Source organism: Parambassis ranga, chromosome 21, assembly GCF_900634625.1.
Source record: "Parambassis ranga chromosome 21, fParRan2.1, whole genome shotgun sequence".
Lineage (NCBI taxonomy): Eukaryota > Metazoa > Chordata > Actinopteri > Ambassidae > Parambassis > Parambassis ranga.
In genome coordinates, this window is record NC_041041.1 from 1,981,976 (window position 1) to 2,008,870 (window position 26,895).

The 26,895-nt window shown below is 44.4% G+C and overlaps 3 protein-coding genes and 1 long non-coding RNA gene across 7 annotated transcripts in view; all 4 read right to left on the reverse strand.

Annotated features, from left to right (window-relative positions):
* Positions 1 to 1,500: 1,500 nt before the first annotated feature.
* LOC114426756 (sentrin-specific protease 7) lies at positions 1,501 to 14,839 on the reverse strand. 3 transcript variants are annotated; one of them, XM_028394362.1, is made up of 23 exons: positions 14,662 to 14,839; positions 13,457 to 13,545; positions 12,042 to 12,107; positions 11,825 to 11,934; positions 11,187 to 11,411; positions 9,873 to 9,997; positions 9,577 to 9,683; positions 9,068 to 9,386; positions 8,657 to 8,817; positions 7,436 to 7,576; positions 7,324 to 7,357; positions 6,581 to 6,811; positions 6,069 to 6,499; positions 5,823 to 5,947; positions 5,051 to 5,167; positions 4,842 to 4,958; positions 4,669 to 4,764; positions 4,383 to 4,582; positions 4,253 to 4,299; positions 4,126 to 4,169; positions 2,755 to 2,823; positions 2,525 to 2,675; positions 1,501 to 2,439 (listed from the first exon to the last, which is right to left on the reverse strand). In XM_028394362.1, exons 2-23 carry the CDS (start codon positions 13,511 to 13,513, stop codon positions 2,284 to 2,286), a joined length of 3,129 nt encoding a protein of 1,042 aa, XP_028250163.1. In that variant the 5' UTR covers positions 13,514 to 13,545; positions 14,662 to 14,839; the 3' UTR covers positions 1,501 to 2,283. The 3 variants fall into 3 exon arrangements, with proteins under 3 accessions (XP_028250163.1, XP_028250162.1, XP_028250164.1); XM_028394361.1 differs by having other exon boundaries at positions 5,823 to 5,950; XM_028394363.1 differs by lacking the exon at positions 12,042 to 12,107 and having other exon boundaries at positions 5,823 to 5,950.
* Positions 14,840 to 15,499: 660 nt separating this feature from the next.
* On the reverse strand, positions 15,500 to 16,958 carry LOC114426410 (uncharacterized). The gene is made up of 3 exons (XR_003669356.1): positions 16,801 to 16,958; positions 16,120 to 16,209; positions 15,500 to 16,009 (listed from the first exon to the last, which is right to left on the reverse strand). It is a non-coding gene; the product is annotated as an uncharacterized LOC114426410 (long non-coding RNA).
* Positions 16,959 to 17,261: 303 nt separating this feature from the next.
* atp6ap2 (ATPase H+ transporting accessory protein 2) lies at positions 17,262 to 21,050 on the reverse strand. The gene is made up of 9 exons (XM_028393507.1): positions 20,937 to 21,050; positions 20,032 to 20,162; positions 19,814 to 19,942; positions 19,637 to 19,732; positions 19,424 to 19,561; positions 19,256 to 19,309; positions 19,004 to 19,153; positions 18,804 to 18,923; positions 17,262 to 18,031 (listed from the first exon to the last, which is right to left on the reverse strand). The coding sequence occupies exons 1-9, from the start codon at positions 21,010 to 21,012 to the stop codon at positions 17,837 to 17,839; spliced, it is 1,089 nt and encodes a 362-aa protein (XP_028249308.1). The 5' UTR covers positions 21,013 to 21,050; the 3' UTR covers positions 17,262 to 17,836.
* Positions 21,051 to 23,837: 2,787 nt separating this feature from the next.
* The window catches only part of bcor (BCL6 corepressor), a 29,388-nt gene continuing 26,330 nt past the window's right edge, over positions 23,838 to 26,895 (reverse strand). For both annotated transcript variants that reach the window (XM_028393200.1, XM_028393198.1), the window contains 3 exons: positions 25,208 to 25,285; positions 24,939 to 25,092; positions 23,838 to 24,854 (listed from right to left, as the gene is read on the reverse strand). In XM_028393200.1, the coding sequence (XP_028249001.1) occupies positions 24,524 to 24,854; positions 24,939 to 25,092; positions 25,208 to 25,285 (563 nt within the window). In that variant the 3' untranslated portion in view covers positions 23,838 to 24,523. The remainder of the gene's footprint in view (positions 24,855 to 24,938; positions 25,093 to 25,207; positions 25,286 to 26,895) is intronic.

The window sequence follows — 26,895 nt, forward strand, 5'->3', positions numbered from 1 at the left end:
TGTTACGTGCAGGAGCTAACAGACTGTAAATAAATAGACTGGTTACACTATACAGTCACGGGATGTTAGCATAACATTAGCATAACATTAGCATGCTAACACGCTCACAGCGGTCGCCGTTTAACCACGTTCGCCATAGTAGTGTTAGCACGTTAGCATGCTAACACTTTTAAATGACCCACCGTTAAAAATGCCTGTAACTGACGTCATCATTAAGCTTCACGCTAACATCTCAGTGACATGCTAAAACGGCGATGTTCAGCTGTACACTGTTTGTCAAAAGTTCAACACTGTAGTTTATCGCGTTGTTGTTCTAACATTTTAAGAGTATGGCCATTAAAATACGTGTTAATAGCCGAAATCTCTGCTAAAAAAATCGGATGCTAGCTGATATTTAGCACAATGTTTATCAATACTGCAGTTTAGCTAGCAACAATCTTATGTCATAAACATGTAGGTAAAATAACTAACACCAGTGTAACTAACATCAGTATTAACATAGTATACGTTCCAGAAGGCCGGTCTTGCCGCTGGAGGACTGGATGGTGGACGCCTCTCTCGGGAAGGCGCCATCTTTAAGCTAACATTACTAAGCTAACAAGCTCACTGAATGCGGATGTTTACCATGTTTGTCATGTTAGCGTGTCAACATTTAAGTATAAGGTTGGTAAAATACACAATTTCAAACATTACACACCCAATATTCATATGGCGGTGCTCCACAGGTACTATAAAGCTGACAATGCTAATGTGCTAATGTTTACCTTCGCTGCAATCCAAATTACTTACGTCACAACATGGCGCCTTGAACTATGAAATCCAGTTTTTTTTAATACAGCTCATATAGGATATACTCATAGTATTTTAAAGCAGCAAAATTATTTTATAATAGTTATAATAATTAATTAAAAATTAATTTAATTTTTACCACTAGAGGTATATTTTTTAGTGCCTGTATTTTGCTGTTGCAATAGCAAAATTTCCCATCTTGGGATAAATAAAGTATTTTCTGTTCTATTCTATTCTAATGCAGGTATGTTATTATCTCCTGAAATCATGAAGTAGGCTAGTTTACTCTCAGGTCACTACCTTTATGAGTCCTACTGCACGTTACTGTGCACTGCTGGGTGAGTGCATGAACCTATAGTGTGTGCTGCATTAGCCAAATGTCTTCACACACTGCTGCAGAGAACTTTAGGAGGATTAGAGTCAGACTTTGAGGAGATGTGACTAACTGAGGCAGTAAATACATCTAAGCTGACCCTGTAACCCTTTTGCACCAATTTTCCTAACATGTGTTTCAATGTACATGCATTTTAAATTCGCAAGGCAGCAAAAAGTGGCTTTGTGAAAACATTCAGTGAGTTTACCTGCCGCTAAATACTCATTTATCAATAAAACAAAGAGCACACACCGTCTTCATTCACTGCAACCAATCTCATTCTAAACTGGGGCAAAATAGGATAAATAACAGAATAAATAACAGAATAACACGTCTAATAGCTTCTACAACTTTTAATACTGAAACCAAGTGAACTTTGGCAGCAGCTTCTATACATTCATCCAAAACAATGTCTAAAAAACAAACATTGCATTGAGACACATGGACAGAAAAAGAACAAGATCCCCTCTGCTGGGGAGAATTTCATCAACAGTAGTAGAGGAGGAGGAGGAGGAGTGCCATGGTGGGTCCTATTCTGAGAGCATACAGTGTGTGTGTGTGCATCCTGTAAGTTTATGCAAGACATTTTTCTGTTTATTAAAAAATCTTTTCCAATTTAGAACTGCAAAAAGTAAAAAAATATACATCCTAACACCCTTTTGAGATTTCCTAGCTGTCAAATCAGGACAAACATGTTGCAATAATGCTCAACATCATAACACACTGACAGCTGCTGTGCCTGCAGACTGTGGACTCGTACAAAAGAAGGCAAGATTAGCATTATTTTAAACTTTAATTAACTGAACTAATCACCACATGTAGCATGAAATGTCAAACAAATGACAGCAATGTTGCTGGTTTCCCGTTCGCTTTGTGATCCTATGCAGAAAATTAAATAAAAATAAACTTTTTTAAGATCAGCGTAAAAAACAAAACAAAAAAAAACGTAAAAAGTCACAAACAACTGCGTGTCTTGATAGACTTTCTGACCAGATGGACACAAACCTCAGTCGCTCACAGGACCCACGGACACAGTCTGGGGAAGTATTTTCAGTTCACACTGAAAAGTCCGTCACTCAGTATGAGTGGTGATGTATAACGGCTACAGGAATGTAATGCACTCAGGAGCAGAGCTGCTTGGTGCAGCTGTCGTTCAGGCTCTGATGCCGGTACAGGTTAATTATCAGATCTCTGATTTCGTCTCGTTTCCGCCGCACCTGCTGCCGTGGAAACCATCGTTGTAGATATAGTGGGAGGTCAAAGTGCACCACAGGGTCCTGAGAGGAGGAGCACAATCAATGATGCACTCTTTTAAAACACCTGGAATGTAAAGTTGCTAGTGATAGACGGCAAGACCTTTACCTTCAGGAAACACTCCACGTACTGGAGCAGGTAGAGGCCGCAGTCACTGCTGTTGTCCTGAAGGGGAACTTTGCAATGAGAGGTTTTCATCTGATCGGGGCCAAACTCCCTTGATGAGCCCTGACGAGCCTCCCATTCAGACTGCAGGTACCTGAGAGTTCATTAAAAAACCTCCATTAACCACAGATCTACAGGCAAATCATTACATGGATTCAGAGCATCATACTTACTCCCTTAAGAGTTTACAGACTCGCTCATGAAGAGAAAGTTTGAGGGAATCCATGATGAGAATACAGGGCCTACAGAGAGGAGAGAAAAAAAACACGTCAGGGTTTTACTCCACATTTTGTCTTACAAGTTGACAGACACTGACTCGCTTTTAGTCCACTACAGGAGACCAGTGCACTTTGTGTTGGCTTCTTCTCTCAGTACCAACACAAAACGTTACATTTAAGGAGGCAGAAAATGATGCAACTTGATCAACAGACCATCCTGCAGACTTCTATGGTGTAGTAATGTCTGACAACGAGAGACACCGTCCACTTAACACAGACATCAGTCTCAAACCAAACAATCCATTTGAGTATGTATAAATCAGCCACATGAAGTCTATGGACATATCATTTTCCATGGAAGTATGGACAAGAGGATTGAAGCAAGGCATCTGGACTTGTTGAGTTTTCTTGAAGACGTTTCGCTGCTCATCCAAGCAGCTTCATTTTAGACAGAGAGGAAAGGTGGTTTGAAAGAGGAGTCAAGGAAGCCATCTATGTTAAGCTGGAAAAACCTTCCCTTAACAGAGGTGGTGGCCTCAGACATCATCTTTCTACCACATACAATGCAGTGATTCCATCCATTCCCAGGAAGTTTGCACATACTCACAGTAAGAACAAAGGGCTGTCAACCAGTCCCCCTCCGGCAGTTTCATAGTCGTTAGCCAGTCGTTAGACACACCTGGCCCAGTCAGCCAGAACATCACAGGTAAGTATGGAAACATTTAGTGCTATTGTTTTTAAGTTTTTTAAAGTTTTACCCAGACCCACCCACTGAGGTCTGTAACCACATATAAACCATGTTTCCCCACCAAACAGTTAGAACTGATGAAGCTGCTTGGATGAGCAGCGAAACGTCTTCTAGAAAACTCTACGAGTCCAGACGCCTTGCTTCAATCTGCTCTACGTATGATGACCTGGATGACTGAGAATCCTCATCAACATATGGACAAGAGGTGAAGAGGCAAGTGCAGATGGGTCAGAGTGGGTGGAGAATAGTGTGACAGAAGAGTGTCAGCAAGAATTAAAGGAAAGGTGAAAAGGAGAGTAGTGAGCGCAGCAAAGCTGGCTGGCTTAGAGGAAAAGACAAGAGGCAGAGCTGGAGGGAGCAGAGATGAAGAGGATGAGGTTCTCTTCAGGAGTGATGAGGAAGGACAAGAGCACATCAGAGGGACAGCTGGGGACACAATCGGAGGACGTAGAGGATAGAGTTAGGTGGGAACAGACAGTTCTCTGTGGTGACCCCAGATGGGAACAGCTGAAACTAGAAGTAGTTCTCATTCTCAGGCCTCAGGCACCTGAACCACATGAGGCCACAGTGAGACTCACCTCTTACACACCGTCTTTCTCTGGCATGTCAGCTCTGTGCAATTCTACAAACAAAGACACCATTAGAGTCAGCAGGTTTGACAGAAGAAGATAAAATACTGCTATTCATGACAGAATTATTGCTTACAACGGGCCCAGGAAGGGAGTCTTTGGTGGATTCTTCCTCAGCCTTTTCTAAAACACAAGAAGAATTTAAATTAGCTTTCTCACTGATTCAACAAATCACAAGTGTGTATGTATCGTTCAGCCCTGCATACCCGTCTTTGTGTCCACAGAGTCACTACGGTTTAACGTTGGTGGAGTCCCTGCGTTACCGTTTGATTTTCCCTGGGGCTCATCATGAACCTGCGTCTCGCCCGTCCCACCGCGGCTCTTTTCAGAGTTTGGAGATGTCCAGTCCTCGTTTTCGGGGTCATCCAGGCCAGGAAAGCAAATAACGACGAGATACCAGTGAGCTCTAAAAACAGGAAACAAGGATCCGTTTACCAACACACCCAAAAACAGGCCTGTTACAAAACACACCTCTGCATGTGTATAACTTACTCCTGATTGACAGGCACAAACAGGAAATCCTTTTTGAAGATGTCCACGTGGCGTGTCCATGTCTTCACCCGCTGGTGCCGTCTCTGCCTCTGACAGCTGCAAAAGCAAGAAGAACTTTTTGTCAGCGCATGTCAGCAGAGATATACGTACGACTCTCTGTGACCACCACTTACGAGTCGCTGCTGCCTCCTTCGCTGGCGTTGTCCCTGCGTGTCAGCTGCTTGTAGAAGAAGCTGCTGAAGATGTGTGTGCGCTTGGCCACGGAAGGCGGCACTTTCTGGAGGAGGTATCTGATTCACATCGACACAATCAATCAATTCAAACACTCCACAACCCCACAGGCAACCAGTGAGAATGATGTCTTTCAGTTTTTGTTTCTTACTTGAGATAAAAATCAATGATGACATCATTGAGGTACTGCCCACTGTCAAGGCATTGCAGGTCCTCCATTGTGACGGTTATTCCTCCTTTCAGTGGAGGCGGGGGAAACTGGATCAACCTAAGCAGAGCAGATCGAGCTTTTAGTAGAAAACAGATGAGCTCATGTAGCAGCACAAGCAGCTGTGTTCAGAGAAAAACACACAAAAGGGGTGACTGAAAAGTCTGTGGCCTAAGGTTGTATTTCTGATTTATGTGATTTAAAATTGCAGGTCAGCAACATCCGAGTCGAGAGGAGCCAGCTGAGGTGGCTCGGGCATCTGGTTCGGATGCCTCCTGGACGCCTCCCTGGGGAGGTGTTCCGGGGGCATGTCCCACCGGGGAACGCCTCGGGATTCCCCCAGAGGAGCTGGAGGAAGTGTCTGGTGAGAGGGAAGTCTGGGTGTCCCTGCTTAGACTGCTGCCCCCGCGACCCCGGCCCCCGGATAAGCGGTTGAAGATGGATGGATGGATGGAACATCCGTGTCCATGGTGGCCATGAAGGAATGCCCTATTTTAAGTCGGTTGGAGCCATTTTTGCCTTTTTCTATAGCAGACAGTGCACCACGGCAGTGAGGCCTCGGTTTATGGGTGCGACCTCCATGAGCTGAGCTACAGTGGAGGCCATTTTGACAGTGATAATGACATTACTGCTGCTGTGGACCACGATGCCAACTTCTACAAAGAAGGGATCAGATAAATGTAGATGATGTGCAAGATTTTCCAAAGTTGCGTACCTGTGGGTGAGACCCTGATGTTTGTATTTAGTCCATCTGGAGTCTGGTTTACACAGTGACACAGAATAGGATCCTTTGGTTCTACGATGGCACAGAGTGTACATGGGAGTGGGTTCATCCTTTTTCTGCTGCAGGAGGAAATGATAATCACAGATCAGAGGTTCTCACATCGGGGGTCAGGGCCCCCTTGCTGCAAGATAAAAACCAAGACAGAGAGCAGCATAGTTTCTCATGGGTGGGACTTACATCAGTGGGAGGTGTGAGCTCTTCTTCTGTCTGATCCTCCTTTGGTTTGAGTTGTGTCCCTGTGTCTTGCTCTGGTGCCGTCTCCGGCTTCAGAACCGACTCTGTCACTGGATCAGCCTCGAGCTCGATGTGTGGGGGTGGGTCTTCATCAGAATGTGAACTGTCCTGGTCTATGTTCAGTCCAGCGTCTGTGCTCTTCAACCCCAGCATGCACAGCAGGTGAGAGTCCACACCGGTTCTTTTAATCAGTTCTAAGCTATGTTCAAGGGTAAGAACAGGAGAGTGCAGGTCTTCCAAACCACTAACTTCCTCTGCTTGTTCACTTTCCAGACTGTTGAGACAGATGATGTCCAGCACAGAACGCAACAGAGCTCCCTCCATTCCCTCCAGAGGATCTCTCAGAGTCAGCAGGATGAAGGGGCTGGCTTTCACTAGTAAGATAACAACATAAAAAAAACAGACAGTGAGTTTGTGATCCTGAATCTGCATTGAGAGTATTCCTGTAGACTCACCAGTGTTTGAGGCTCCATCTTGTCTGACACACAGCCGATGGAGGTCCCGCTGTACGGCAGCTGCAGCAGTTTCTGACACGAAAAACAGCAGGGCGGCGGCGGGAGGAACCTCCTCCTCATCATCCTGGAAGCGGAGCTCCTGTGCCTCCAGTTCGTGCGGCTCCCAAACACTGTACCTCCTCAGTTCTTTACACTCAAAGCTCAAAATGGTCTCAACCTGCTCAGTGGTGTCTGAGGATGAGAGGAATTGGTTTAGCGTAATATCTCACAGTATTATAATAATAAAGCCTCACACAGAATTATAATATCATCATGCTTTACTCGCCCTGCAGGATCAGGCTTCACCCACTAATCCCATTTCCCAGTTCTTTAGCAACCTGTGCTGTTCAATTTAAAGTCCAGCAGATATGTTCGTCACTGTTTAAACATTATTATCCAGCTGACAACAAGGTGTCTTTAGCCTGGTAAAGGTTAACTTCAGGGGCTCACAGGTGAAAAAGCACGGGGGTCCTGAGGTTCTAATCCAAGAACACAAACAAACTTAACCAACTGAAATAGACCACTAAGCTGGGAGAAGACGGTGTGCAGACAGCATGACTAAAATAAGAGTTTACACAAAGCAGAGCAAAGGTCACAATGAGCCCACTGCGCTTACATCACTACACATAGAGACAAGAAATATTCTCTTCAGGACTAAAAAGCAAAGATTCACCAGACATAAAGTAGTATGAATGGAGAGTTACCTTTCAATGGGATGATGAGTTTTTGGTCTGCTATCTGTAAAAAAGGGGCAGAAATACACGTCTGACACAGATACCAAATGCAAAATTCATCACTTTGTGACTTTCTGGTTACCATGATGACTCCGTTTTCTTTTGCTTGGTAACCTCCACAGTGCAGGGTGGAGAAGGTCACATGCATACAGGAGAAGTCCACACTGGGGATTCCAGAAGGTGCCAACATACAAGGAACCTCATCGACAACGACTTGCAAAACCTGCAACACACAAACACGATGCACAGAGGTCGGCATCACGGCACACAGAGGCAGACACAGTATATGAAAGCTTCTCCACTGCAGTTAGAGTACTTTGAAGCCAAAGTGTGTAGGTTTGAACAAACGTCCCTACTTGAGCACCATCTAGTGGTGGGAACAAGGATAACACTGATAAACAGTTCTCCCAAAAAATCGAACATTTGTATTTATCCTGTGGATCATCTACGTAGACCATTTGAATTCTGTCCTAAATAAATCTTTTTGTCTAGAAATCATGACTCATTATCAGGATTAATAAAGTATCAAACTATATCTCTCTCCGTCTACCTTAAACCTTAATTGTGACACATTAGTACCACTGTAGACCTTCACCCTGGATTCACGTCTCCCTTAACACTGTTTACACCATTATCTGTTTTGTTTTCACTCCTGGGTGTGGTTAGGCTTTCAAACCCACTGTATATGATTAGATAAACAGCATGTGTTGCCTTCAAACACGTGCATTCTTAACACTGTTCCCTTTTGACGGCACAATGTTGGGTCACTGCAAATGAGAGGGAACTGAAGTAGAGTAAAACAGCAGGTAAATCCCTAAAAGTGAACAATGACATCATGTGAAACGACTGGATTTTGGTGATACCATGCTGGTCCACTGTCAGTCACTACTGGTGCACTATGACTCCTGGGATATGTTGGGCTGCATAGGATCCAGCAAAAAAGCTGTGAAGCTGTGACACATTCAGTCTACAAATGCATCCTTTGAAGAATGTAAACTGAAGCACTGATTAAAAATAGTATCTTAATATGAACTATATTTGATCCCAGCTCTCATCACATCATGTGTCTTTGCGCTGCCTTCATTGGGCCAGACTCCAGACTTATTAGTGGCTGTTACACAGGCGAAGTATTCTCATTTGGCAGGTGGTGATCAGGACACCCTGGAGAGAAGTAAAACCTCACCCCCCCCCTCTAAGCATGATGCTTCTCATGTTAATCTGGGCATTAACTCCATTTAGGAAACTGTGTGAGCATTTTTATAACATGCATTCTGCCACAGCGAGGCTGAGCGGATCAACAAACCTGCATGTCCTGCATGTCAGTCGCTACTTCCTGTTTGCTCACAGCCTCCTCAGAGGTCTTTCCCTGCGTCGCAGCATCTTCTACAGCGGCCAGCGTGTGGACCGCTTGGCTGCGGCGATGAGAAGCATCACCGCTCTCCTCGTCATCACTGGAAAGCACAACTGAAACACGAGAACAAAAACATCGTCAAATATGCTACATTCCTCCTCTCCACGTCACACTGCAGGAAGGAGGCGTGATGGGTTGGAAGCTCTGGATGTTAATCACGTGGCTTCCTGCTTATCCTCAGCTGTGCACAATTCTTCACAAAATCTTATTAGGAGGACACGAAATTAATTGAATTCGGTAATTGAACTACTGCGACATGCTGCTCACAGAATTATCGGACTCATTTGCAGCTACTGTACTCACTGGGTTCGGAGGAGGGGCTTTTCGGAGTTGTGCCGTCTTGGCCGGACGATAACCTCCGTCTAATCATGAAGTCTGAAATGGGGGTGATGACCGGGACCAGAACTTCTCTTCCTTCATCTCCTCCCACCGTGAACTGTACAATGCAGCGGTCGAGGCTTTCCTCATCTTCGTCTTCTTCACATTCTTCCTGGCTGATGTGCACAAAGGCCGGTGCGCCATCTCTTCCATCTTCTCCAGTGAGGCGGAGCACACTCTGACGGAGGAGTTTGGGACTGCCCGTTCCATTGCAGCGGGAGCCCGAACTCTGCCTTTTCCTCTTCTGTTCAGACGAGAAGAATACAACGCACAGTTTTTAGTGTGTGTTCACCGCTTTCAAAGATACAAGGGGCGAGAGGACATCTTAAGCATCTGACTTTCCAGCAGCTGATTTAACTGACTGTCTCACTGCAACAGAGCTAACCAGCTAACTCAGTATCTTTTATGACATTTGGAGTTCAATCAGTACCCACCAAACTGTGCTGTATGTCTGTATCAGACCACCTCTCCTTAATGCTAGGGGAAAAATCAGAGTTTGCTGTATCTTCCGTGGGCTCCCAGCTCACCGACAATCCACAATCTGTATGAGGCAGACAGAAGCTGATAAACCCATGAAGGTATAAGAATCACTGACCCTACAAACGTCCAGTCCTTTTATTCTGTATACATGAACTGCACTGCAAATCAACAATGCTAAGTCTACAATACAACATATCAACAACAATCAAGACAGGATCAATACCTGTCTGAATTCATCATGTTTACCCACCTACTACCTCTGAAAACTTGTTGTCCTCTCTGCTCTCCATGCCTGTTATCAGTTTCTGGACATCTTTGTTTTCTTCGTCCTCCTCTTCCTCATCAACATTTTGTTGTCTTCGCCTGAGTCTTGACCTGAAGACATGAAAAAGGCAAACCCATGATCTCATCTTGTCTGTGGATGCTCTCATTCATCCGGGTCATGTTTATGTCCAACTCCCCCAAGAGGAAAACATCCATCAGTCCATAAGTTTCCTCGATTCAAACTCTTGGACATGTTCTCATCTTGCTGATTTATTTATTCTCATCTGAGCTCAGCCAAACAAATGCAAACAATGAGTTAACTGTGAGGGAGAACTGCAGATAAAAATCAACACAACTTAATTTCCCCATGGGGATTAATAAAGTTAATCCTAATCTTAATCAAAAAATAAAAATACATTCAGCCAAAAGACTTAGGAGACAGAAATAGTTATAATTCATAATTCATTAAAATGACGTCATGGCTTAAACAATACTAATTTCTTCAGATACATTTAACTTCGACATTATTTAAATAATTCATGAAAGACGTCGACAGGCCCTTGACAACAATCTGCTCAAAGTGTTGACAGTCTTTCAGTGTTTCTCTAAACAAAGTGATCTGTCCATTTCAGGGCTGCATGCTTTAAAGTTAAACTTAAACACCACCTGTTTTGATCTGAACAGAAGCCACAACACAACCACAGCTGAATTTGAGAAATGCTAAAAATGTGCCACAAGGCCGCCAACAGGAAAATTTGGTTTGCTGTGGCCTGACTTCAGCCGACAAGAGGGCTACAAACACTTCGTACTAAAGCTGCAAGGACCCGGATCAACAATACACATCAGTTTAAACCTTAAAAAAAACTGGTTTAGGGTGTAGCTCTTTACAGGAAACCATTTTTATAGACTGACAGTGTCACAACATCTGGGCAAGTCTGTCCCATGTCGAAGGATCCGAGGGGAAGAAAACATGGAGCTGAGAACTGTGTCCCTTTTTAATGGATACAGCAGGTGGATCCTACACAAGCCGGACCATCCCTTTGACTTAGTGTACACCAGGGATAGATTTTATTTCCCAGAGAGCACATGGACATCTAGCTGTAAACACGAAGGGGTTCAATTCAACCAGACAGAGAAACAGGGGACTGATCAGGACTGACAGTTCACTTGATAGTTTTAGTTATTAAACCCAAACTCAAAAAGAGGAGGATACAGGAGAACAGGAGAACACAGCTTAAACATCTATTGACCCCTGCTAGTGCTCAGGCAGCTGGCTGTAGACGATAACATGTTTTCTTACCTTGGAGGGGATGAAGAGGTCGTCCTCTGTGTGTGTTTCGGGGTTTTACACTTCGTGTGATTATTCGTGGCGTCACTCTGAATGGTCCTCTTGTCTCTGCAGGTCAGAGGTTCCTCTCTGCACTGTCCGTTTTCCCTCTTGGTTGGACTCTTTTTTATCCTTTCTATATAAGCCTTGCCCAGTTCTGTCTTGAGGACGTCTGTTAAGACCAGAAGCGGTTTCCTCCTAAAGGTGGAAACAGAGAAATGTTTACTCACATCTGTCTTAGAGCGGCACCTTCTCTGCTTGACCATGGTTCACTGAGCTAATCATTACTCATCTACTGCTGCACGGGAGACTTTATATATATATACATATATATATATATATATATATACACCAGCCGATGGACAGGGAGGGGGGATTGGTGGACATAGATAAGCCACATGTGTTGTCATGATAAGCTCAGCCTTGAGTCGCTGGACTAAGAAGCGATGTTTACTTGAAGGAATATTAGGATAATCTCTGTAGGAATGCTGGACTTGTAAAAACAGTAAAACATTATATCATCTCCAATGAAAAAGCCAGGTTTTTATACAAAATGAAGGAAAAGAAGTTAAGAAGAGTTCAAGTCTTCACAGCTGCACTGCACTGCCTACCTCGCCATCTCCAACGTTGTGTTCAAGTTGTGACCAAACAGCATGGATCCATTTTTATGTTGCTGTTTACAATGTTTGAATTTGCCTCCTGTTAATGTCGTCCAGGAAACCTTTAAAAAAAACAACAACAACAGGAGAAGGAAGCAGCGTTAGTATTTAAAACGAACCTTGGGCAGCCATGTTACCATCATGCAGAGAGCAAAGATATTTTTTGTACCTGTCTCTCTAAATTCCTACACTCTGATGAAAGACAGGCCGTGGGGATTTTGAATGGGTTTTCCATCTAAAATTTGTAGGGTGAAAAAAATTTTTTAACCACCATGCACCAACCACAAGCTCAGAAATCCTCACAGACACAACTACAGCAAGTGCAGATGGGAAAGGCCTGTGACTCTGACCTGGAATTTATCATGTTGATTGTGTGTTTATTGGCAGCAGCACCTAACTGCAGCACTTCAACCAGAAATCTGACATTTTAATTTCTACTTTTCAGGTAAAAATTTCAACAGACCGGTGTTTTTTTTGTGTTTTTGACCTTGACTCTACATGTTTCGACTGCTTCCTGCAGTCTTCCTTTAGAAGTCACATGATGTTACCGGTGACGTGTCTGCCAGCTGATTTTATGCAGGTTGTGGCGCCATTCTCCCACTACTCCAGGTAGTAGGGGAACAGCGCCACCTGTAGTCCGGCTTCTTCAGCGCTGTGTCCCAGGTGTGGGACAGCAGTCTGGTCTCCTCAGGACAGTGTGAAAGTCCCCTCGTCCCGGTTCACTGTCCCATTGGCCCGCTTCCTGATTTCGATGGCTTCCTTAATCCACCGTTTGAACTCCTTGTTGTCCTCATTGCCGATTACTCTACCGATTACCTGCATAAAATCAGCTGGCAGACACGTCACCGGTAACATCATGTGACTTCTAAAGGAAGACTGCAGGAAGCAGTCGAAACATGTTGAGTCAAGGTAAAAAACACAAAAAACACTGGTCTGACTGAAAAGAATACTCTTATAGTTACTTGTGAATTTAGTTAAACAGATTTGCAGATGCTAACAGAGCGCCACACACTGAAACCAAAGAAAATGCATGCAAATGAATTATTAAAAACAATTTGACAGTAAAGGCGCTGCAAGTAGGCGCACACACACCGTGGAGGAATAACTTGCAACACAAACAAGTAACACGCTGTTAGTAAGTGTTTCCAGGGACACTAAGAGATGAGGCTGTAGCCGAATGTAAATAGTTGCATTACTTTAACATCCTGGTCATTTTCCTACCAATTCAAATAAACTGACAAACACACACTTGCTTTGGGGTGTGTCTGTTGTCATGTGCTCTACTCTTACAGTGTTTATTACAGCTCTGATGTTTGAATTTGCAGCCCCTTACACTTCAAGCTTCATCGCCGTCTTCGGTGCAGTTACTACATTTATCATCACAAGTTATCAAAGCAGTGATGACAAGAGCAGGTCTGTGCAGCAGCAGGCACAGATTAGAACCCGTGCAGCAATTCTACTTAAGCTGGTGAACAGCACGGGTGTTGATGGCAGCCATAAAAGCAAGCAGTTGCTACATTGTCGTGCCAGCATGACATGCAATTCACACCAAAGGCTCCCAAAAGAAACATCATTAGCATGTACCAGTTTATCTTTATCGACAGTAAAAGGAAGAGTTAAGGCGCTTCTTCGCTCCATCATGGTCCACGATTTGGTAAGGCACAGCAAGAACACTGAAAGAAACAGAAACAGAGAATACACATTTTAATAGAGGTGTTTATGACAATGTCACAGCAGTCAAATAATTTCAACCAACAGATATTTATTCAGCTAAATCCCTGTTATCTTCCACCACAGCTTACAAGAACCAATCAAACAACAGCTTTAGCTGTGCCACGCTGAGTGTGTTGACTGTGGACACGATGCAGTGTGGGCAGTGACAGATTAAGTTAGTATGACTGAGAAGCAGCTTCAGCAACAGACTCCTGCTGCCCCGCTGCTCTAAGGACCGGGACAGTAAGTCCTTCCTGCCGTCCGCCATCAGATGCTGTAACTCATCTGTGCTCACTAACTCGGACTAAAGCATCATCACAGGTGGATTTCAAACTCCTCAGTCACATTAACTGTGTTTTTATCTTCATTTTGTGTGTATATGTATATATCCTGCTACTAGATGTGTGTACGTGTTTATAAGATTTGTAAATATTGTGTTGTATAATCTTAATATTAGAAGCATTCTATTTGTATTTCTTCCTTCTTCTTCTTTCCTTCTTCTAGCATCCTAGTTTATTCCCCAATATAACAAAAAGGACAAAAGGAGAGTGCTACTGAGCAAGTTTACAAAACAAAAAACACAGTTAGATCAGAGGAACGTGACTTTTTAAGGGCTGTAGTACTGGTTCCTGGTTGTTGTGGGCAAAATGTTTTTCCCCCTCATCGGCCACCATTAAGAGGTCCAACCACGTAAAACAACTTCATATTTAATACTATTTTAATACTGAAATATTCCACATAAAGCCAACTACTCCGCTGGATGCATGCAAGACTTGCAGCGGACCAGAAGTGACCCGTTCTGCCGCTTCACTGACACCGGTGAGTGTGTTTCTTTTGTCACTGAAGCTGGTGTTTGCTTTAAACACACGAACAGCTGCTGCTTTTTAAAACTATCATTATAGTCACGCACACAACCCCGCAACGACCTCGTCGCTGAAGTCTAAAGTTGTTGTTTTTTTTGTCTGAACACGACAGTAAAAGTCAAAAATCTAATTAGCTGCCGCTAGCCGACACAGCTAGCCGTCATGCTATATCTTGTCCGTGATGCTAGCCACACGTAGAAAGCTAAAGCTTACCCTAAGCCGGGGCTTCCGGTTGTAGTTACAAGCAGTTTGATTGGGGAGGGGAAACAGAGACCGTTATTTTCCACCCAAAGCCTCCTCCAGCACCCCGCAAACACAGAAGGCACGCATTCTTCCCGGGTCCGTTCTGTTCTACACAGGCGCTTCAGCTGCTTCTGTGTACCTTAGCAACATCCGGTCAACACCGGAAGAGGAACAAAGCAAGAGTGTACTTCCGGGCAGGCAGGTGCTCCTCAGCCACTGAACAGGAGTTATTGAAGCAGTATGCTGTTAACTTAATGAATATACCAAGTATGTTAGAGAGGAAACCACGACCAGGACCCAGTCTGACTGCAGACCGCTTCAGGGTTTCTTTCAGATATTCAAACTGTTCTTTTTTCATGATTCTTCCACCAGACTCACTGCATCATACTGCCACCACCATGTCTGACTGTATGAAGCCTGTTCTTTGGGTTCTAGCCTCTCCTTTCTGTCTCCACATGAAGACAACATCTCTGTGAGCACAGAGCTCTAGTTCAGCTTCATCTGACCAAAGGACTTCAGTCTGTGTGCTCTGTCTCCAGGTGGTCTCTAGCAGGCTTCAGTCTGTGTGCTCTGTCTCCAGGTGGTCTCTAGCAGACCTCAGTCTGTGTGCTCTGTCTCCAGGTGGTCACTCAGTTAAAGCACAGACCACATAGTATCACTGATAACAGTGAAAGAGGACAGTTCCTAACAATATTAACCCGGGTAGTTTTGGGGCGAGGGAAATATTATGGTAAGAATGTGTGTCTTTGCTCTATTAAGAAATATTCTGTCTCTAACTATATGTGGATACATTAACGTCACACCAACATCATTTATTTGTATGTGTTTATTTATTTATGGATGTAACAGCAGAAAACATCAGGCCCGCTCAGCCCCTGAAGAGAGGTTGGTGAATTGACCTTCAAACACTGCAGTACATCTATTTTAGGCCCCTCTCACAGAGATCATGTTGACTTACTGCACTCACAAATGTCTCTACTACATGAACATATGGCAGTGCTGAGTAGATCTACATGTAAAAAAAAAAATAAGTCAAACTGTCTGCTGTGAAAAAGGCCCACATGTGACATCCTGAGGGGGACACTGGACACTGGAACGTACCGGAAATTTCATTTTTGGCTTTGAGTATCATTTTAATGACAACAGTAAACCGCCGCCGTTCCCAGTGTCCATCTTTAGCGTCAGGAGCCACAGTTTTGCACAGCTGTCTCCGAGGACGCCCCAGATGCCGCTGCTCCAATGAGGCCTTCATCAGGCTCTGGGCTCAGTGCAGCAGCGGAGGCGCTTCCTTTCGACAGCAGCCCTGATTTTCGTGCAGCTAAGCAAAAAAAGAGAAACAAGTGTGAGTCAGTAATTTACAGTAAAAACAGGCATTTCATGCCATAAAGACAAAGACCACGTGCTTCCGCTCTGTTCCTTGTTTCTTACCGGCAGCACTGCATGGTGTAACGATGGGCTCTTCCTGCTTCTCGCCATCAGCGCTGGCAGCCCGGATCTTCCTGACCACGTAGGCTCCAGCTGGAATGTGAATGAAACAGCATGAAACACAACATGTAATGCCCCATCAGCAGGCTGGCTTCATATTTACATTAGTCTAATCCTGTCTAGTAAGTCCACTGACAAGAAGTCCTCCCAGAGGTTTATCTGTGGTCAGAGCACAGAACAGTCTGCTGGAATGTCATGAAGGAAAATATCAGCACAGTCATCCTCCCATGACTCGATGTCTTGTTGTGTGAAACGAACCATCCTCACATGCTGTGGCCAGATTACATTGTGTAAGCAGAATTATAGAATCAGTACACAAAGACAACACACACACACAAAAGTACCCACAACTAAAAAGACTCTTACTGAACTGCTCACTTACAAAACATCAGGATGATGGACTCTATGCTGTTACAATATAGTACTAATGTAGATATCAATTTAACTGTTTATGTAATGTACTTAATTGATGCATAAGCTTCTATAACCTGCGTCCACAAGACAAACAGACAGATAAATAGATAGATAAGCTTAAAAATAAATTAACAATAGGTGGGTTAAGGCGGAAGTAATGTAAACATCGCTCTTATCTTATCCCATCCATCGATTAAACACAAATCCTACCTTTTATCAGCAGTCAGACCATTTTTCTTCTGCCCTGATGGTTGATGGTTGAGTAAACACTGTCCGCTGCAGTTGAGACTTTCCAACTCTGCTGCTTCCTGTAAAAAAAAAAGCCTCGAAGTTTTTAAAAACAACTGGGTTATATACCGCACGTACTTCCGGGAAGCGGGGCTTAGATGGGACGATCTACATCCTGATTGGCTGAGCTGTTATAAAACAAAAACATGTGACAAAATGTTGCAAAACTTGTTACGATGACTTTGTAAGTAAAGTTTAAATCTCAGGACAGAAATATACACTAATACAATACAAAGATATGTTTAAATAAATTTTCAAAAATCCTTTTTTATCCCAGATAATAAGATTTATGCAAAATTGTTTCTCCAGAAAAAACCTGGCAACTTCTGATGAATATGAACTGTGTGTGTGTGAACATTATGCTAAAGTAAACAAAAACAAGGTGATCCATATAATAATTTATTGTCAGATAATCATCACGATTTTACAGAGCTTCATTTATCCTTATCCTAACAACCGACATTATGATCAAGTATCTCCGTCATCTGGAACAGAAGCATGGACACATCTTTTCACAATAAGAGCACAGCAGTTTCTTGTACAGTTGCATTTGTATATTATTCAATATATACACATAAATTGAATTTAACTTTTCACAGCAAGACAAACACGACAAAAAAAACCCATTCTTTCATAACATTACAATATTTCTTCACAATAAAAAAACCAATTGCAATCACCAGGAGAAACAACTGAAACATAGTGAGGAGTTAGAGGAATGGTGTGAGCTGTGAGCCTGGACGAAGGGAGAGTCTGTGTACAGCAGTGCAGAATGAGATCGCTGTGGACAGCTTCAGAGCCATTTTCTAACCTGCTGTCATGCCAGTGTTGTAAATAAAGGGGATTCAGTATTGTGTTCTTCCTCCTGCCACAGACTTTTCACTAAACAAGACCTCACACAAAACACAAACATTCACTAGAGGGGATAGTAAACGAGGACGGGAGTGTGGGGGTGGGCTTAGTCCATCCTGATCTTCTGATTGGTCATCCTGTAGATGATGCTGTCATATCCCGGGTCCATGTTCCACAAGTTGTAAGCGATGACGATGACAGCGAGGGCCAGAGCGATCATCAGCCACAGCACAATGTTGAAGATGACAGCGTATTGGAAGTTGTACTTGTAGGCCAGGTTGTAAGGGCTACCAGGGTTACTCTGAAAAACAGCAGTGTACCACTTGTGAAATTGAATGAATAAAGTATTTTCTATTGTATTCATTACATAAATTTACTCAACAAGTTGAAGTTAAGCACTGAATTGTCAGTTTGCTATGCATTTAAATCTAATCCCTCATGTACAATAATAAATCCTTCCTTAATGAAGCATTCAGGGTTTTTTTGTTTCTGTTACCAAAGCCAGACCTATGCTTTGTTTTAATGTGAATGTTATGGATTAGGGCTGCAACAAGTATTCTGGTACTCGGATACTTGCTGATTATTTTTGCGATTATTCAATGGTCTTTAAATGATTCTGCTTGTTTATCTGGTCTTCAGTCTCAGTGACCTGAAAGCTGCCATAACATCTGCAGCTGACGACACAGTAACCCCATTCTGCTGTCCGTGCTGCAACTGACCTCATTAATAACCTTCACCAAATTATTAACAACATCTCATCTCCATGTGGTGGAGCTCAGCCCATAAGGGCAATAAATGCTGCATTCACATTAATCAATAATAAAACTGAACAGCAAAGACAAACAGTAGCTTAACTTTCAATACCAAACAAAGCTTCCAGCTTCATCAAACAAAGCAAACACTGACACCCAGGTGTCACAGTTAGGTACACCAATTTAAAATGACAGAATAAAATGTTGGTGCAATCATTTTAGAAGATTTGTATGGATTCTTTTTGTGATTAAGACGGACAGTATCGCTCTGATGGCAGTGATCAGTAATCAAACTGAGCCCGTAGGTTTACTCAGACTTACGATCTGTTTGGACTCCAGTATTGAACGGGACTTCCTGGTCAGAGGAGCTTCAAATGTCTTCACTGTGACAACCTCCACCACAGCACTGTTGCCATAGAGACCATACACATCTGCTCCAAACTATAAAGAAAGTGTACACATGGTTAAAACCAGGATAAGTTCATGTACTTATTGATCACTTCTTCAGATCTGCTACTTACCTTCTGAAGGACAGAAGCCAGTATGGCCGTGGCATCACGGTACTGAGGGGAGTCTTGGCCATAAAGCCGGCTCAGCTCCTCCAGGCCTGACAGCTCCAGTGAGTAGAGGTCAGGGGAGTGGTCCTTCGCCAAATGCCTGTGTCTCTGCAGCTAAGAGAATGTAAGGAAAACACACACACACACACATCACAGAGTCAAAGCAGGCAGAGTACGCTCTTTATAAAGGAAACTAATGGTTCCCACATGTCTTACCAGAGCTGTGATATCATGCAGAACTTGGACTTCAGACAGGAAGAGCAAATCAGCCTAAGGGGCAAAAAATGAATGTAGAATATGATCTTTTCTTTTAATATACAGAGGATGTCTGGTAATTATAGACTTTTATTAGAATCACATGTTAAAGGCCAGCTGGAAACTGACCTCTGCATTCCTGCTGAGAGAGTTCAGAGGCAGAGAAGCCAGCACAGAGCCGTCCTGGGACAGACGGGCACGGATCTGCTGAAGGGTGACTGGTAGGTCCTCAAACACAGCATTGGCCTTGCCAAGCATATAGAGCCTCTGAGAGAGACAACACATGGGTTATTCAAATAAGACATGAAGTCTTCCTAATTCACCCTTAGTGTGTTTTATTACCTCCTCGCTGGGGGCCAGCTGTAGTACAACAGGGGTGTCCTCAGCAAACAAAGAGTGCACAGTCTCAGCAACATTGTCCAGGGTGAAGGGCACCGGCTGCAGAAAAAAAAGACATTAACCCCGACTTACTCACAATAATAATCATCATTTTTAAAGGACAACAGTGGTCTGACTCACGTTCTCCAAGGGGTAGGACGCCACACTCTGAGGCAGTGCCAGGTTATCAACTCCTCTCACCACCACCAGCACGTTTGCCCGGGGGCGCTGAAATAATGGACCAGCCTGGAGGCCTGGCCAGGACAGATCCTGTGCAAACGGACACACAATGTAAATATCAGACTAGCATAAGAATCTTATATATAAATGTAATCCACAATTATTGGGTAACAAAGCACCTCTTGGACAGAGAAGCCCATGGTCAGAGCCACCAGGTCAGGGATCTTTTCTCCAGAGACAGGCCAGTCCCCTTTCTGAAAGGACACGAATTCTGGAGCTTGCAGGATTGTCAAGCTGTCCCCATGGACGCCTTTGGGGAAATCGAGAAGAGTGTCAATGTTCATTTAAATGTACAGTATGAAAACATTAAATGAAAAACATTTTCTCAAAATGCTCTCCTTCAATACACCACAAAAGTTATTCAGTAATTATTACATGCTGACCTTGAAATCATCACTACACAGAGGCATTTTAATGCTACAATGACTCCTCAGTGACGTGCTAACTGCATTTTAACTAGCAGCACATTTAACCATTTCTGCACCACCGGACAGAGGGTGGATGGAGACACTCGTGACGATGAGCGGTGAAGAGGAACTACCAGAGTCACATGACAGCACGGGCTTCAGTTTACCGGCTACTAGGAAGCAGATAATACACAATTCTATTTGATTATACGTCATATTAACTACTTTATTTATGGTCCAGGTGCTGAAAACAAATCACATTATCTTTACAGATGGTAACTTTTGTTGAGCTAATGCGCTAAAACCGTGTTAGCATAAAGCTAACATTACGCTCTTCAGGCAGGTTGCCGAGAGCCAAACCGCTCAGTTACAGTAAAAAACACTGGTTTTATTTACAGATTATAACACTCATCCTCATTCGTATTCATTCTACATCAGTAACATCTGAAACAGGAGTATAGGAAGTTAAACGGCGATGCTAACGGTGTTCCTGGCTTGGTTAGCAGCCTGCTATTAGCAAGCGCAGCGCGAACACAAGGCTTTCCTGTAATAATGAAATAAATAACGAAGCCTGCACAATGTTGGAAAACCGCCGTCTGTTGATGCACGTTTCTTACCTGTCGTGACAAGCGAGCAGAGGACAAGCGCGACGGCAAAAGCAGCCTCCATCCTTCGCCAGTTCGTCAGCGACATCTTTCTCCTTGCTACAGCAGCGATCAGCTGACGGTACGTCACGGTGCCGCAAAGCAGGATGGGATAGTTTGCGACACTGCTAACGCTGCTAGCAGCTAGCGTTAGCCGAGTGTTGATTAGGATTTATTCCAGATATTTATAATAATAATAAAGGGCTGGATGCGCACACGTGTCATCCAGTTAATATTCTAGAATTTTAGGAAATTTAAGTTAATGAGTTATTAGCTTACATTATGTTCTAAAAGAAACATCGTTTTTTCCATGTTTATTCAATTAATTGTCAACAGTTTGCATATTAAATCAAACAAATTTGGAATCAATACTAAAAAGCAGAGAAACAATGCAATAACTGTAAGCTTTGTTTTCAATATTTGTTCTGCGTTTTTCCTCTTGTTGGTTGTTACAGAGAAACAAAAAGCAACAAAAAAACTCATTTACAGCCCAGTTCAGATTGAATTTAATTTCTTTACCACAACACTCAATGTACAGCAGAATTATCAACGAGACACATTTATAATGTAATAAATACAATAAAACACACCAAGCTGCACACACAAGAATGTTTCAGGTCTCCTTGCCACCATTTCCAGAGCTGTTACTGGAAATGAGAAGGAAAGCGAGCGTACCATGCTCAGAGACTCACAGAGGTGAGTGCAGCTACACGCTGCTGTTCAGGTGAGTCTGATTGGAGCTCTTCCCACCCTCGGCCTCAGGATATGACTCCCTGACTTCAGTGTCTGGGCTGAGAAACTCACATCTGAGATATAGATGCTACTTTTTGACACCGGACACCTTTACCTCCCTGTGAAATGGGCATGGACCGTCTTCGCTCCGCCTGCAGACACTTCACTCACATAAAACTTTGCTGCTGAACAAAACAACTACTGTAATCCTGCTACTTCTGTCACCTTTAAACACCGAAAGAGTCTGATGGTGATGTTAGGCTGCACTCCAGCGTCCATACTCCGATACTGTTTAACATGCAGGATGCAGTCTGGGTCCATCCATACATTTTACAGATCCTGCCGTGTCCTGTTCTGCAGGGTCACAGGGTCAATGGGCGAGAAGGGAGGGGGTGGGGTGGGGGGTAGCACAGAGAGACCAACAACCAGGCACACTTATATCTATGGGCCCCATTAATGTCATGCACGTCTCCACAGAAAGGCCCTGGTTCAGATTCAGACCAGGAACCTTCATGCTGTGAAGCAGCAGTGCTAACCACTGCACGAGAAGATTGAAGCAAGGCAGCTGGACTTGTAGAGTTTTCTAGAAGACGTTTCGCTGCTCATCCAAGCAGCTTCATCAGTTCTAACTGTTTGGTGGGGAAACATGGTTTATATGTGGTTACAGACCTATGTGGGTGGGTCTGGGTAAAACTTTAAACACACTGCACTGGACTGCATATATCACATTGCTGTGTTTCAGGGAGAAACACAAAGATTCCCAGGGAGAAACACAGCAATGTGATATATGCAGTCCAGTGCAGTGAGGAATGCTCTGATCTGTACATTGGAGAAACTAAACAACCACTCCACAGAAGAATGGCTCAGCACAGGAGAGCCACCTCCTCAGGACAAGACTCAGCTGTTCACCTCCACCTCAAAGACAAAGGACACTCCTTTGAGGACAACAACGTTCACATTTTAGACAGAGAGGAAAGGTGGTATGAAAGAGGAGTCAAGGAAGCCATCTATGTTAAGCTGGAAAAACCTTCCCTTAACAGAGGTGGTGGCCTCAGACATCATCTTTCCACCACATACAATGCAGTGATTCCATCCATTCCCAGGAAGTTTGCACATACTCACAGTAAGAACAAAGGGCTGTCAACCAGTCCCCCTCCGGCAGTTTCATAGTCGTTAGCCAGTCGTTAGACACACCTGGCCCAGTCAGCCAGAACATCACAGGTAAGTATGGAAACATTTAGTGCTATTGTTTGTAAGTTTTTTAAAGTTTTACCCAGACCCACCCACTGAGGTCTGTAACCACATATAAACCATGTTTCCCCACCAAACAGTTAGAACTGATGAAGCTGCTTGGATGAGCAGCGAAACGTCTTCTAGAAAACTCTACAAGTCCAGACGCCTTGCTTCAACCTTCTCTACGTATGATGACCTGGATGACTGAGAATCTTCATCAACATGTAACCACTGCACCATCTTGGGCACATTATACCTCTTAGTATATAAAAATACTTACACATGGTGTGTTTATGTCACAGATTTTGACACCTGAGGCAGTGGTCCACAGCAGAAATAATATAAATATATATAATACAAAATTATATAATAATAAATAATAGGGAAGTCTCCAGTGGAGCAGGACTTGCATATCTTTGTGTTCACTGCAGACGCAGAGCAGATGAGAGATGAGTTTTTCCTCTATGTATCACAAAAGTGTTGATTGCAGTTGGGTCCACTAGAGGGCGCTGCAGGCCACCAGGTTTTCTACACACAGCAGCATAAAGGAGCTGGCAGTTATTTTCTCTCAAGGCTAGAACCATAAATGTGACACCTACAATGCTGACATTTTCCAAGAGATGGCAATATAGGACTGTGTGTGTGTCACACACACACACACACACACACACACACACACACACACACACACACACACACACACACACACACACACACACACACACAGACAGGAGGGGTAATTAGACAGGAAGAATTAATTTAAGAACAATAGCCAGAGACGTGGTTCATCTTGCAGTTTGTATATTTATTTTAAAGCAACTTCTTTGTAAAATATAAATACAAATTATGAGATATTTTAATTACAAAGTTAAAACAAAAATGGACACACCAAAAATTTACTTTACTGCAGTAGCCTCCCTGTTATGTACAACCTCTGTGCCGAAGGGTGAATATCAACATCATCTTAAAACTTTATTATTATACAAACAATTCTGTAGTTTGCATGTTAAATTACAAGCTAGACAGGAAGCAGAAAACTGACATAAACATAAAAAAATACAACAAAATAGCCCCTGAGGCTCAAGCGAGCACTAAAGTCTGAGGAGAGGGAAAAAAAAAAACGTCATGTGCTTCCTATAAACACAAATACCACATTCAATAGCACAGCCTCAGTACTATTCTGTACAGCTACACACATGCACGATGTGCCGCGTGCTCACACGCCGTCCAACTGTCCACGACACAACTCCACTCTGACGCCATACAAAATCATCCAGAGGAGTCGTGAGCAACATCCGAGAAAAAAATCTCATGATATTTCATATATATGTATTTATATAGATCTATTTATTTGTACATATATTAATTTATAAAAATAAGACCATTATTAAGTCTGTTGGGTCACAAATGTATTGATCCAGAGTGAACGGAGGGAAACGGTTTCAGCCAGTAGGTCAGTCAGTCTGTACAGTGCACCAGTGCTGGTCCAGAGTCGGGCCGAATCGCAGGAACTAAGGCATATCATCACGACCCCTGCTTGGTTCTAAAGCCACTGCAGTCGGTACGGATCAAGGTTCAGTGGGTCCAAGGGGGGGTCAGGATGAGCCCAGCTTGCCAACAGCCTTGATTTTGTCCTTAAGTTTCTCGCCCGGGTGGTCCCAGCGGTCGTCCAGACACTCCAGTGTGGAACCGAGCAGGGCGGCCAGCTCTGCGCTGTCCTCCACCAAGTCCAGCAGCTCCTTGCTGTCAGGGTGGAAGCCCTCAAGCTCCTCCGGGCAAGAGAAGAGCTGCGACAGGGACGCTTGCCTGTAAAACTCTGCCTCCGCCACTGTAACCACCTCCATGTGGGGGAAGGCCTGTCGGAAACCGCGAGCAGACATCCGCAGCCGACGGAGCACATCAGACAGTAGAAGCCAGTTTCTTGGCCTGAAAAGAAGAGAATCAATCAGAAGAAAGGCCCAACGGAGAAATATTTACAGCCGTACGTCTGCTCTGGAGATCAAAGCTTACCCCTGGGAGAGGGACACCTGGATGTTGTAGCAAGGCAGCAGAGGTCGGTCAGAGAACTCGAACTCAAACACCTCTCTTTTATCATCCTCGTCTTCATCCTCCGGGCCCGGGGGGTCTGCCAGGATGTCGTAGACGCCGCCCTCCTCGCTGGCCTCTGAAATGCACAAAAAGAGCACACGTGGAACATTTTTAGACTCTGATGAGGTTTAGAAAAACAAAGACTTTGTAAGCACTAAAAGGACACACACAGAGTGCTGATGAGTACTCACCACACACAGCGCTGCCATAGAACTCCCAATAAAGCCCCGGGTCGTCATCCGAGCGGCCCTGAAGGTCAGCAAAATAATCTATGGAGAGAGGAGAGGAGCGAAGGCTGTTATTCAAGAGCCGGAGCCCCAGGGACAGACAACGAGGCAAATACAATTGCCCTTGGAGACCAGAGCAGAAAAATGGATAAAGAGCACAGTAAAATAGAAGAGGAGGAGGAGGATGGGTGAGGAGGGGTGAGGAGGGGGGTGTCAAGAGAGAAAAGAGAAACAAACAGAGCAAATGTTTTGGGGGAGGAGGGGGAGGGGGCCGGGGGCCGATGGTCAGGGGCCAGCGGCTGTACCACGGGGGAGGAGAGCGACTGTCTCCGCTGGGTCAGAGCTGGCTCCGTTCAGAGCAGGCGGCTGCCAGGAATCAAACAAGAACCACACACAGCCACCGAGCGCTCACACACACACACACACACATATATACACAGAGCTGGAAACAAACAAGCAGAGGGAGCTGGATAAGCACACACAGCGAGAGCAAAGTGTGTATTCAGCACACACACACACACACACAGAGTGAGAGCTGGGCTTTGTGCCAGTGCTGAGGCGTGGGGCGTCTGGCGTGTGTTTGGAGGGATTAACGGCCTCCAGATGAGTGGGACCAGGTGGAGGGAGGGCAGCAATCGCTCGCTCTCGCTCATTCTCTCCGGCGCTCCATCTCTCTCTCTCTCGCCGTCATCGATCCATCTATCTGCGCTCCTTTCAAGATTCAGCCGGCTGTGGATCATTCTCCTGTCCTCACCTCTGTTCTCCCTTGCCTGCTGTGTCTCTCGGTTTTAACTAGTTGTGCTCAGGTAATATTAAGCAGCTGGCTACAGAGGAAGTGTGCGCCTGTGCATGCTTTCATTTCCTCCTCCTCCTCTTGTACACAGGCTCATGTTGACTCAACTTAACTACAAACATTCAGACGGGCTCTCACAACATGCACGCCCCAAACACAGCCCACGTCAGACTACGCCGCCGCAGCCTTGTGAAAAAGGACTCGCACGCACGCACACACAAAAGCAGAGTCTCTCGCCAGAGCGAAGCCCATTTCCGCACGTACGCTGAGCAAACACAGTCGCCGTTGCTAAGTAACCAGATAGAGGAGCTCAGAGGCAGCAGCACGCACCCCGGCGGCTGAGACTCCCTGTCTAACAGGTGGTCGAGGGAGAGGACGGGTGGGAGAGAAGGGAGGGAGGGAGGGCGCTGGAGGGGAAATGGGATGACAGAGACGGACACATCGAGCTGTCGCTGGGAGGCGGAGGAGGAGGATTTACAGAGAGGGGGGCTGACAGCAGCAGGTTGCTCAGAGGTCAGAGCAGTGAGAGAACAGCAAACAGCGAATGAGCCAAGACGGGGGGCTTCTGGGAGTCAGGTTGGTGACCGATCTTTTCAACAGTTTACCCTCAGCCCGCTTTCATGTGCGCTCTCTGGTGTGTCGAAAAAATACCTTCAGCTCCAAAGCCTTTCTGAGCATGTGTCAGTTTATGATTTGAGGACAAAGGCTCATTAATATTCAAATTTACTGGCTTTTGCATTCCAAACATTTAACCATTTCAAACCAGCGAGACCCTGCACTGATGTGTATCTTTGCCAATTTTTAAACTTCACAATAATCACAAATGTCCACACTGAACTGGAACGGGTCACACACACAC